This window comes from Lates calcarifer, linkage group LG2 (genome assembly GCF_001640805.2).
Source record: "Lates calcarifer isolate ASB-BC8 linkage group LG2, TLL_Latcal_v3, whole genome shotgun sequence".
NCBI classification, from domain to species: domain Eukaryota; kingdom Metazoa; phylum Chordata; class Actinopteri; family Centropomidae; genus Lates; species Lates calcarifer.
Window position 1 is genome coordinate 10712479 of NC_066834.1, and position 12230 is coordinate 10724708.

The following is a 12230-nucleotide window of genomic DNA, read 5'->3' on the forward strand; positions in this document are numbered from 1 at the left end:
GCAATACTATCTTAACTGATAGAGATGGTGGCCAGAACTATGGAAAAAAGTTGCAGAACTGGAATTTTCCTTTAAGAGGATGAATGAAGAGAGAGCGACAGAAGGAGAAAAGGGAAAATTAGGATCAATGGGCCTCATGAATAATTTAGCACAGCAGTGTTTTACAGAGACAGAGAAGGGAAGAGAGGAGTGTCCTCTTGTGCTGATGTTTCTCCTGTTTGGGCTTGCCGTGGCGTTGGATGTTCTGCTAACACCAGCAGTTTCCTGTGGTGTAGTAAATCTGATGCATACAGAGCGGAGTAAACATCAGAGAGAGAAAGAATGAGAGAGAGAGGAGTAGATTATATAACACTATACTCCTCTCCGGCAGAATCAGCTCCCCTGCTTTAAATAATTCCCCCCCCACTCCCCATCTCTTTCGTCCGGATGAGCGATAGCAGCAGCAGGGCTCTGAATCGGACGCCTCTCCTATCGACCCGGACGAGCTGCACCCCTCCTCCCTCTCCTCCGGCTCTCTTCCTGCTCGCTCCTCCCTCTCTCCCTCCCTTCATCCTTCACTTTCTAACCCCCTTGCTCCTTCTCCTCCTCCTCCTCTCCTCTCTGCTGTGGATGCCCTCCTCACTTACAGTATGGACTCGGGAGGGGAAGAAGGAGAGGGTTGGATGGAGGACCAGTGGGAGAAATGGTAAGGCATCTCTTTTTTTTTTTTCTTTTATCTTTTACCGTCTTGCAGTAACATAGCTGTGAGTGACCTTGTGAGTGTGTAACTGCTAACATGCCTTTTCTCGCTATATGTCGTCTCCTGACATCTTAAAGCTTAGGATAAGCATGCCCTTGAAGGAGAACGGATGCATATGGCTGTGTGTGTGTTTGTGTATACAGAAAAGTGGTTGAGCATGCAGCAAAGGTTTATGTTGTATGTTGACCAAAAATAGGACCAGAAAAGCCACAGAGGAGAACACTTTATGTGGTGTGTGTATATTATAACAGTAGCGCTGGTATAAGGGAAGCACTGTGTGGATGAATTAGTGTCTTCAGAGTTTGTTTTCATACAGCGGATGATGGTGGTGGTGGGGGGGGGGGGTCTGAATGTGGTGAATTGGATGGGATGGTTCTGATCCTTGTCCTGGTCCTGTCCTTGTAGGAGGGCAAATTGATGAATGACAGACAGCGTGCAGCCTTGTAATCTCTCAGTGGGAACATAAATGTGTGAATTACTGGGGAGAGATGGGGCAAAAAGGCTCAGGAGATGGTATGCATGCATCTGGTGTGATGGCTAAACGCTAGGCTTAATGTGTATTCAGAGTGAGATGATTGAGTCATAACAGCGCAGCACAGATGCTAGTCTCAGGTAACATGAGTGTCCTGCTTCTGCTAATGCATTAGCAAATATTGCAATAAATAATAATAGAATATTTGGATAGAAATCTGATTCAGTTTTTTACATTTTTGTTTCTTTTTTTTTTCTCCTAGGGGGATTTTGGTCTGTAATTAGCAGCGCATTTGCATTTTCTCCACATTTTCTCTTCAATTTCAGATACTGAGAGCATTTTCTTATCTGTCTTCACCACGCCATGACCCTTTTCTACTGCAAACTGCAGAAAAGTGTATTTTTGCACATTTTGTGGGTCTGTAGGGACGTAAAGCCCTGGTGAAAAATCAGGATTAACTAATCTTCTTTTCAGTGAAAATCTGTTAAGACAAAAATAATGAGCCATACGGTAAGTATATTTGACCTCGCGTTCTACTTTTGAACAAAAACTGCAGTCAATATCTGCAAGCAAGCAGTACTTAAATACAGTGCTGTTGGCATCAGGGTCATTGCTGGATTCAGATAAAGACTAATGAGCTGGCCGGGCCCATCATGGCCTGAGCGCGAGGTCATGCTGTCCTTCATTAACACAAGCAGAGAGGCAGGCCAAAGAGGCACAAACACTGCAGCAGGCTGCCCTGTCACCCTCCACTGTCAGGAGTTTATCCCAAATCCTCAGCGAAACAAACTGAAACATCCATCCTGCAGTGTTGTTGCCCTCTGATGTCATTTTACAACATAGACTGTGGACATGGTGTCTGTGATGTCACATTTCTGAAAGGATATTGTGAAACATGGACTTTATGTTTTGTCAGTTATATAGATTTAGAATAAACCCAAGACACATGCCTCTTTAAGGCTTTATACAGAGTGTAAGCAAGTGATATACCCTGCAGTGATACACCCTGATACACCTTGTCTGCCTGAACAGGAGATTGCATCATCAAGGGGATCACATAGCCAAATTAAAAATCATATTTACTGTCATTAATACCGGAATAGTGGTAGAAAGATCATACATCCTGAGAATGGTATCAAAGTCACTGAATAGCACATGAAATATTAAAATGGCCTCTGCAGAAATGAACTCATGGCTTAAGACACATTAGAAGTAACATTAACTAATGACACTAATGACAAAAGAATGTATATTTTATGAGATATTGGGGGGAGAGTCTATTACAGAACTAGCATTTCTTCAGCATTCAGCATCAGCATTTAGTTGAGATTTTTACATGTTTTACATGCATGCTGCAGTATAAGTCACCAAGAGTGTAAACCATTGCCACAACAATTATAAAACTATAAGGGTTATGCTGTCTTATTTATGTGTCTTTTTAACATATGCAGAAATAGAAAACAGGGCATCTTTTCACACTGGAGCTATACTGTATGAAATGAAAAACAATAGCTGAGGAGCTTGTTTCTTGGATGTTATTCACTTGTGGCAGCTATAGTAAGATGGACATTTTTATGGTTATGTTTTGTTGATTTTGGTAAATTTTTGAAAAAGTTGTACAATGTGAAGGCACAAGTTTTTACATTATCTTTCCCCAATGTTAACCACTGTTAACCAGCAAAAAGCTAACACATGACACATAGTGGGCAAACCTCTTTTTGGTGTCAAAGTCCTGAGCTATGTGCGCTCAACCATCCAACTTCCTTTTAATGACTTTTGTGCGGCAGAAGAAAATCACACCTCCTGACCAGAAAAGAAGTTGTCAGTGAATATAATCTAGGCAGCAACTAAGTTTCCTCTAGAACTTATTTGGCAGAGTATTACTTTTGCATTTGCTGGTGACAGGGCTGGTCTCGACAGCAAGCCATAACTCAAACTATATGAGAATGTTGATAAGATATTTTTTAGCAGTTCCCTTTAGGTGCCTGGATGGTCTTTGGGGTCCTGTGAGATAACGGTGTCACAGTGATGATGTTGGTGTCAGCCTGTTTGTTACTACAGTCACTGATTTGCTGTGTCTCGCTTTCAGTGATGATGACACAGTAGCTGTGTCATGGGCATCTCTGACCTGGACAGCTCAGTCAGTCTGCTGTGTCAGCCTGCATTGATCACTGAGTGTGTTGTGAGTACGTAAGAGAGATGCTGGCAATATTTGGTTCAGGAATACAATCCCAGAGGGAACTACTGTGGATATTTAGGGTTCTTCTAGTGTTTGCTTAGGAAGATTAGGTGGGATTTCTTTTTCTTAAAATGATTAGATCTGTCCATTTGGATGTGTGCTAATTGTTTGAATAAGTATAAGAAAAAGTGTGAGTGATTTAGGGCATCTCGGTGGCCTATGTTGGACCTTAGTTGAATGTCTTCCCACGCTCTCTGTTCCCTTTTATGTCAATATCTTTACTGTTTACCAGCAACATTAAAGGAAAAATGCCTAAAAACTCATTGCAAAAGTTAGTGTGAACGTTTTAGGAGGGCACCCTTGCAGTTGTAAAATTTGTAAAAAAGAAATTTAGGTTGTCTTCACACTTCAAACAATACAATACCTGAGGCTGTTCGGGGAGGTATGGATGTTACTGTTAAGCTCAGGTTTTCCACAAACCTGTCTCTGTACTACCAGAATATGCTGATCTGGTAGTCTCTCAGCGAGCTCTGTTGCTGTTAAACTATTTTATTTATTTATTTTTACCATGGAAAGTTTTTCAGATTATTATTTTTTTCAGTTGCTTGATTAAATGATTTTCAGTTTACCCTGAGAAAAATGCACATTTTGTACGGATTTTCATATGTGAAAACTAATTCACATGAATAGCTCCTACTGCCAAACAATTTTTTTAAAGTTACAGCTTTATGGTGTAGTGTTTAGATGTGTATTGCAACTTTTTTGCTATCATGGACCTTCCTACAAAGGAATCCTCTATCTACACAAATTGAGAAAAAATATCTTCAAAATTTGTAATAGAAGGCTTTCACGCTGCAGTTCTGATGTGACTGTGCAGCCTGTTTGATCGTCAAGCGTGCTCAACACTGTACACCCTGCATGCTACACTGTGATTTCTGAGCCTTGATGTGTGACAATGTAATTTGCTTTGTATTATACACTCTGTTGGTTTTCTCTGTTGTCTGCGTCCCTCCTTACCCACAATTCACTGCAGCAAAGGGGTCACCCTGTCCTGTCCAGGTGGTTTATATCCTAGCACTTAATTTTCTCTGCCCTCCCCCCCGTTCATTTTTGTCCCCATGACTCTCCCCATCCTCTCACTGTCCGCTGCCTCTATTTTCGCTTTCCTCTGGGTTTGATCTAATCTACAGTCACGACACCAGTTCTTCTCACCTCTTTGTTCACCACTCTTTATACTCCCCTCCTTTTTTGTTTTTTGGGTCAGAACCTGTAATTCAGGTTCAAATTAACATGACATACTTAAGGCTTATTGGCTCTGATTGGAGTTAATGCATCTCCTTTGCACTCTTTCCTTTCCTTTGCTCTCATTTCCTCTCCTCTTGTCCACCTTTTTCCTCCTTCCTGTAAGTGATGCTGATAACAGGAGGACATTCAGGAGCATATTGATTTTGTTCCTTTCCCAGGCACCTGTCTGTGTTGTAATATATTGAATTTGTAGTGAACTGATAAGCTTACAGTTTTTGTTGTTTAAAAGCAGAGCACTGTCCCCAGAATAAATGGCACATAGCAACATGTTGTTGCTCAATGCTAGTCATGTTAGAAAGGAGAAGGCAAGGAGAGCTGGAGACATTCTAGCAGAAGTTATTTACTTGAATAAAACAGATTTTTTTTTTAGTTGGAAAAACTTGAAATGGTTCTATGAATGGTTCACTTAATTATATTTATAGAGAGATCTAACAGCATTTGTAATGCTATTGCAATATTATCCCATGTAGCCTATTTAAACATGCATCAAGTGATATTTTAAGTGTTAACTCAGAGTCAAAAGACACCAGAATAAACACCAACTTTGCAGCTCTCCGCAGTATTTAGCCTCTTGTAACTAATTATTATGGTTTTCTGTCTGCACATGGACCAGACAGTTGAGTCAGCCCTCTCTAATCCTCTCATTCTCAGGAGTTGGTGGAGACAAATATCAGTGCAAGGTTTTTACATCTTGCAGCTTTAGATTAAAGCAACAAGCTTTAAAAGAATTTAAAAAATGACACAGTCATTTTATATTTTCCTTGTCAACAAATCGCATAAAAAGGCCAACAATGTATTAATAACAATGCATTAGTCCATCTCTCTATTGCTTCTGACTTCTCTATACTCACTGTGGCCTAAACCTATTCAAAGTGAGGACATAAATCTCTAAAAACAGCTTACAAATGTAGTGCTGGTTACCACGCTTTACCCAGTGACTCTGTTCATGTTAATAAAGAAACATGTCACCCAGTGCAAAGATGTGCCTCACTGATGTGTTTTTGGTCAATAGTGGAACTGTATGGCACTGAGGGGTAAGCTGTATTAGGTTTTGCTACAGTGGCAATACATGTGCATAAGATCGATTCACTGTAGGTCTTTTTTGAGATTCACTGACAATAACATTGACATTTTACAAGTTCAATCCTGGATAACAAATGATAAAATCAATCACTAGTTGGAGGATTGCTTGATGAAGGTACATGCTATCGGGTGACTTCATAATGACTCTTTCTCCAAAAGTCTCTTACTTTCTATCAGGATTCCCATCTGAGATCCTTTACTCTCTACCAGTAGATTGCTGGTTTCATATACTCTCTCTTCATCTTCCTCTCTTTCTCTCTCTTTCTCTCTCTTCCTCTCCATCTTTCACCCCCTCTCTCCTGCCTCCTTCAGGGCCTCATTAAAGAGGTAAACAGATGCTTCTTCTCAGGCTATTTAACTCCCATACCCATCCTCTGACACGTGACGGCTAAAGATGGTCGCAGCTGTGCGAACAATTGCAGGAGGAGACAGCTGCAGTGCCTATGTAGCCAGAAATGACATTAGCATCATGCAGCAACAGGGGGATCGTAGCTGTCCAGGTTCACCTGGTCTCACTGACAGCTTGCTGTTATGCTCCCTGTGATCACTGTCATCCTCTCTTTCCCTCCTATAATAACATTTTCCTGCTCTGTCTCTGTCTGTTATGCCCAGGAGGCTGCTGGGTAAAGAGATAACAGGCGGACATAATTACAGATGGGGAAAACAGAAGCATTCTTTACTGGAAGCTAATTGAATCCTGCCACAGAACAGTACATTTCCCTGCCTGAGACTGAAGTGAAGGCCCAGGTCGCTGCAGGAGCGATCCAGACCTTATGTTCTTCCTTGCAAAATAAAGATGTTAATAATGTTTGTGGAAATCTGGATGCAGTAAACTAAGAAGATGTGTGCCTCCATATGCTCTTTGACAGCACATGGGGTCAATGTGCCAGTAGGAAACTGATGCAGAGGTTGACACTGTGTAATGAGAGGGTTGTTCAGTTTTGACTGAGGTCTGCATGCTATGGAGTACTGTAGTTGTATGCTTTTCTCTTTTGTTGTCAAAGTCGTAAAAGTTGTTCTAATAGGTTCGATCAGTTGGTCAGGCCTGATTGGTGTTGCGTTTTTACAATAGGCGTTCCTAATCCCCAGATGATCAATCCTTCATCATCCCGGGCCATTGTCCAGTACCACTGTCATGCCAACATTTCCACTTCTGCACAATAAATAAACAAATCATGCCGTGACACATTCTGAGCATGTTCACGCATCCTAGAGAGTGAACCTTTCTGATTTCGATGCTCTATGAGCTTTCCTCAAAATTTCACCTTTCCCCACAATATACTGTATTTCACAATCAAGGGAGATTGTTCATTCATGTTCTTCAAAGGAAGGAAAACTGTTTAACTGCTCTATGACCTACAGTATTCCTTTTGTGCCAGACTTTATGTTTTTGGTCCCATTAGGCAGAGCACAAAAAGCAGCAAAACCAACAGCCTGTTTATGAATGTATTCTAGGAACTGTATTCTGAATGAACATTGTGGCCTCTACAGGGCACTAATGAGGCCTTCTGCCCTGTTGAATTATATATACTTTGTCATGCTCTTATTTGTTACAGTTTCTGTTTGAGTTATGGGGCAGAGGTGATCATTTCAAACTTTTTCTCTGTATTTCTGGTAAAGTAACTCAGAAAGTTTTGTCACCAAGTTAGGATTAGCTCAGTCTGCTCTCAAAGCTGCTATGATTTTAGTTACAGTAAGCCCGTAGACTGAGCTGCCATCCGTGATGATGCATTTCCCTTCCAGTCCACCACCACTATGCTTCAGTCTCCCCATCACTGTTGGTGTGTAGCTTTATCCACACTGCTAATGCTTAACCAACAGCTAAATGGACAGGCTGCTTCCCGCTAAATTTCCCCAACTAGCCATATATCTGTTGTTGTCACTGACCAGGGAGAACAACTTAACTCATAAAAAGGCTAAAAACAGTCATCATTTTAAATCACATCCTAAAAAAATGTGGAATGCACTTTTTGTAATAACAGTTTTATGTGGACAATTATGACCAGAGCTTGTGACCCATGTTCATGTGCATCATTGGACTCATATTTTGGCTCAGCCTTGCCCCCCTGTCAGACAGATAAATTCAGTCAACAAGAGATTTTGAGATGTACTTTGGCTGCGGATGAGTGCTGAAGGATTATCATTGATTTTTTTTTTCTTCACCCCCTTCTTCCCCTTCTCATCCTAATCCTCCCCTTCATCCAGGTTGACCCATGACATCAGCCTGGATGAGTTTGAAGATGACGACCTGTCGGAGATTACAGAGATCACAGACGAGTGCGGGATGAGTCTGAACTGTAATGGCCCAGATATAAAGGTAAGCTGCCTCCACAGGGAGTTGGGTCTCACCAGAGTACATGAGTTAAGTTTATATTATTTTCAAGCTGTTTCATCTAACTGTTGACCTGATGTGTATGCTCTTCAGCTGTGGGTTTAGCGGTTGACCTCCCACTGCTTCTGCCCTAGCTAAAATTGAACAAAGAAAGTTAATTTAAATTAGCAGCTTCTTGAAATTACCTGGGAGCCAAACTCGAGGAGAGTTGATATGCAGCGTGTGCACATTGTACTTTCACAGTGAGTCTTTCAGGAGTGATCTTGGGTGTTCCTCATATTATTTCACACCTCTCAGTAGTAAAATTACCAGTTATGTGAGACATTGTCACGTCCTCTAGAGTGTTGTGTATGCTTACAGGTGAGAGCAGATATCCCCCTCAGGAAAGGATTATGCCCTTAGATCTATTAAAGAATGGAAAGTCCATGCACAGAGATGTAACAGAGGTTTACATCAGGGAAGTGCCTTTGTTTACAATCTGCCTGTTTGCAAATCTGGTTTCCTTGTTTGACCTCTGCCATTCAAACATGCTGTAGTCTTCCTGTCAAAATTGTACTATGATTTTGACAGTGGTGTTACATGATTGATTATGATAGTGGTGTGGTGCCATTTTGGGAACTCTGTCTAATATTCTCATGGGTTACTTTTGGGCTATATGTTGCTAACAAACAAGGTCAAAGTTGATGCCGACTGAATGTAGAGAACAGCTGTTCAAGAGTCACAGAGCAGCCCAGGTTATGGTGCTGCAAGGTTTAGCATATTTGCAAAACAATGTTTAACAGCAGCACAAAGTAACACTTCTGCTGCTGGTTTTGACTCATGTCACAAGCTGGGTGACATAGCGGCTGTCTCTGGTTCTGGCAGGCCAATGAGGTCCTCATAAAATGCTTTTGGTGATGGAAATTGAGAGAATAGGGAGAAAACAAAGAGGAGCTGCAGATTATGCCAGAAAGCAAACAAATTATTTCCATTCTTAATGCTCATGCTCATCCATTTAAATTTTGTAGGACATGCGGTCGTCATTCAGCAACACTTTGTCCCAGTCTGAGCTCAACGAGGGGTCGGACTCTCCTCTCTGTGGCATTTTGTCTTGAACAGCTGCTGCATTCAGCTTCCTGGCCAGTAGAGGAAAGAGGCCAGAGGCAGAGAGGCCTGCCAGACGGTGACAGAGACGCTCTATAAAAACCTTGATTCTTATTGCATATGATGGCCCTGCTTCATCCTGGGTATCTAAATAATTCACTCTGAGCTGTTTACTGTTTGTTCAAGACCTCCAAAACTTTGCTGAAGTGGAAAGGTTTTTTGGGTAAGTTCTGAGCGATCACCGTAGGCCTTCCAGCACCCTGGTTTTCTCAAGTTTTATTGGCATAGAAATGAGTGGGTCATTATCAAAACTGGAGCAAGTATAAAATGAAATTCAACCACAAGAGAGAGATGTGGAGTGGTACAGAGGGAGAAAATAAGCGGAGGTAAATTTATCATTCTGTCAGATCTCTCCGGCTGTGTTTCCAGTGAAACCATCATCACCTCCTCCCCCTCCATTCAGCTACGCTACCGTAACCAAGGCAACAGGAGGGTCGAGGGGCTTTTTTCAGTGCCAATTATAGGAGCAGCTAAGAGAGATTTTTTTTTTTTTTTTTTTTACTGTGACTCGTATTTGATTGTTTTAGTGACACTGACCCTGACAGATGAGGAAATTGCTGCGATACTACAGAGTGCTCAGAATATTTTTAGGTTAAAAAGCCCCCCCCCCCCCCAAAATATCCAGGGAGCTAATTATGGTCAAGATTATTGAATGTGAACGCTCTCTGCTGGAGGTGTGTGTGCATGTGTGTAGGGATGCTGATGACTCATTCTCTTGCAGGGACCTCACAGAGATCAGTATCCAAAATAGCTCTTTGACAGGCAAACATGAGACAGTTGTGACTGCACCAACAACAACAAACCATGCGTTTCATTCACATAGTCTTGTCACCCTCAGGACATGAAACTGTTTTGCTTCTGTGTATGTAGAGAACATTTCAGTTAAGGATGTTTTGGAACATTGTTTTGTAGGGGAAGAGCAGGCTCTGCTGGTGGGTCTGAACAGTGTGTTCTCCCTCCATCGCTCTGTCTCGTGTCATTTTTGCTTGCTTGTTGATTGTAGATCATCAGACACGCTAAACACATTTTCAATACATTTTGAAGACAGCAGTTGGCAAATGAAGTTTAAGTACTTGTGAAACTGCAAGAACAGTTTGGATTAAACACAAAATTTAATGAGTGATTACAAATCACCTACCTTAAACAAGATGAGGACCAAAGGTATCATAAGAAGTAATTTGTACAGGATCATAAAAACAGCATTCACCAAAGTATTAGTTGCATCGTCCCAGAAAGATACAAAGTATCACCAGTGAAAGACAAGCATTAAGTCCCCATAGGTAGCACAACAGTTGGCTTCTGTGGTTTGTTGGTTGGTAATGAAGACGGTCTGACTCCAGGATCTCACCAGGAGCAAAAGGAATTCATAGTGGGAATCATAGAAAAGGAAGTGAGGGAACTTTAAGTTTAACCTTACACATACAAAGATTTGGGGGCCATCCAAGCCCACACTGGGCTGCTATTCTGATGAGCAGGTGGATTCTGGGCTCTGATTGAGCATCACTGCACACAGGCCCACAGAAGATAAACATAATAGAAAAGACAAAGTCCCTTTCATGATGAATTAAAGCCAGCAGGAGTTGAATCTCTGGGAACATCCTGAAGGTTAGGGTGGTGATGAGAGGGAATGATGGTCATCTGTGATTGCACATTAGTCTGGAAGACAAAAAGATGCAATGATATTTAAAGAGCAGCATCCAGTAATCCATTGGCTTTAGGAACACGTATAGAAAGATGACTGGCTTGATAAAGGACTTGTGACTTCTGACAGCTTGGGAAAGCAGAAGTGACAGAGAAGATTGAGTGGGAAGAAGTAACAGTAATTTACCAGTAGAGGAGTAGAATGAGAGAAAAAGGATCTCTCTTGTTGAACTTTCTCCAAAGCTTCATTTAAAGCCTGCTAACAGGGGTCTGTATTCTAGATTTTCTTTCTTACCATCTTTTGCATTGCTACATTCTTATTAGGGACATTTTTTGTTTGTTTGTTCCTGTCATGGGGACCTGTTCCCTGTGACTGCTTGGATGCTGGGGCTACAGAAACGGCACAGATACAGCAAAGATAGACTTCTTTTGATATGTAAATATTCATTTGTGCTAGTTGGTAACAAGATGCATCATCTAACTGTGGTGTGTCCATTTCTTTTATGTGTGGTGTTGCAATTAATCTGCATGTGTACCATGTTCTCTGAAGCTGCTGAACACAATGCCGAAAACAAATCCCAGACTACCCACAATAACTGTAGGATTGATTCTGTCATTAGTGTTAAATCCACTCCAGATGGAGGAGCTTGTAGTGAAAGACAAAGTCGAACGACAAATTGCATCACAATGGTTAATTTTTAATTCCTGCTATTTTCAGTCATTCACATAAAAGTGAAGGAAGCTGTTCTTAGCAAATAAGCTACGATAAACCCACTGTTAGCTCCCTGTCCAACACCAAGTGGGAGACAGACATATAACAAATACAGTTAGAGTCAGATATGTTTCTAAGGAATTGGTGGAGGCCAAACCATAGCTAAAAGGATAGAGAGCATTGGGCTGAGACTCATCTCCGATGGGGTGCTAATGGTGTTGCTAACATGTTAGCAGGCTTTGTTTCTGATTATTTCTCCTTTTCTCCTCTGTATAGTTTTCTGAGTTTGTCTTGCAAATTAAAAATATTAAAAATATGAATGTTAATTTTAAGTTACTCTCAGATCATGCAGACATAGAAAACAGAGGAGAGGTTCAGTGAATGAACAGGCTGGGGGTCAGACAGACTGACTTTCTTGTGGCCTGTCTGTCATATTTCAGCTGTCATCACAGGCCTTAGAGACACAGAGCTTCAGCTCTCTGCTTTCTATTTAAAAGTGCACAGTGTTCTATGGAGGCCCGACCTGTTTAAAAATGGAGGAGGCGGTGCAGCTGCAGAATGTCGGGAGAGAAAGGGGTTATGAACTGTGAGCGCTTTATACAGAGCCCCAACTGTATGTACACA

General features: G+C 41.5%; 1 protein-coding gene across 4 annotated transcripts in view; it reads left to right on the forward strand.

Moving 5' to 3' along the window:
- si:ch211-210p4.6 (mitogen-activated protein kinase 8 interacting protein 1b) overlaps positions 1 to 12230 on the forward strand; it is a 57718-nt gene that overhangs the window by 13821 nt on the left and 31667 nt on the right. For 2 of the 4 annotated variants that reach the window (XM_051075318.1, XM_018683334.2), the window contains exon 3: positions 7984 to 8095. In XM_051075318.1, the coding sequence (XP_050931275.1) occupies positions 7984 to 8095 (112 nt within the window). Of the gene's footprint in view, positions 1 to 544; positions 686 to 7983; positions 8096 to 12230 lie in introns of those variants that run through there. The other 2 variants (XM_018683335.2, XR_007814469.1) reach the window with 2 other exon arrangements.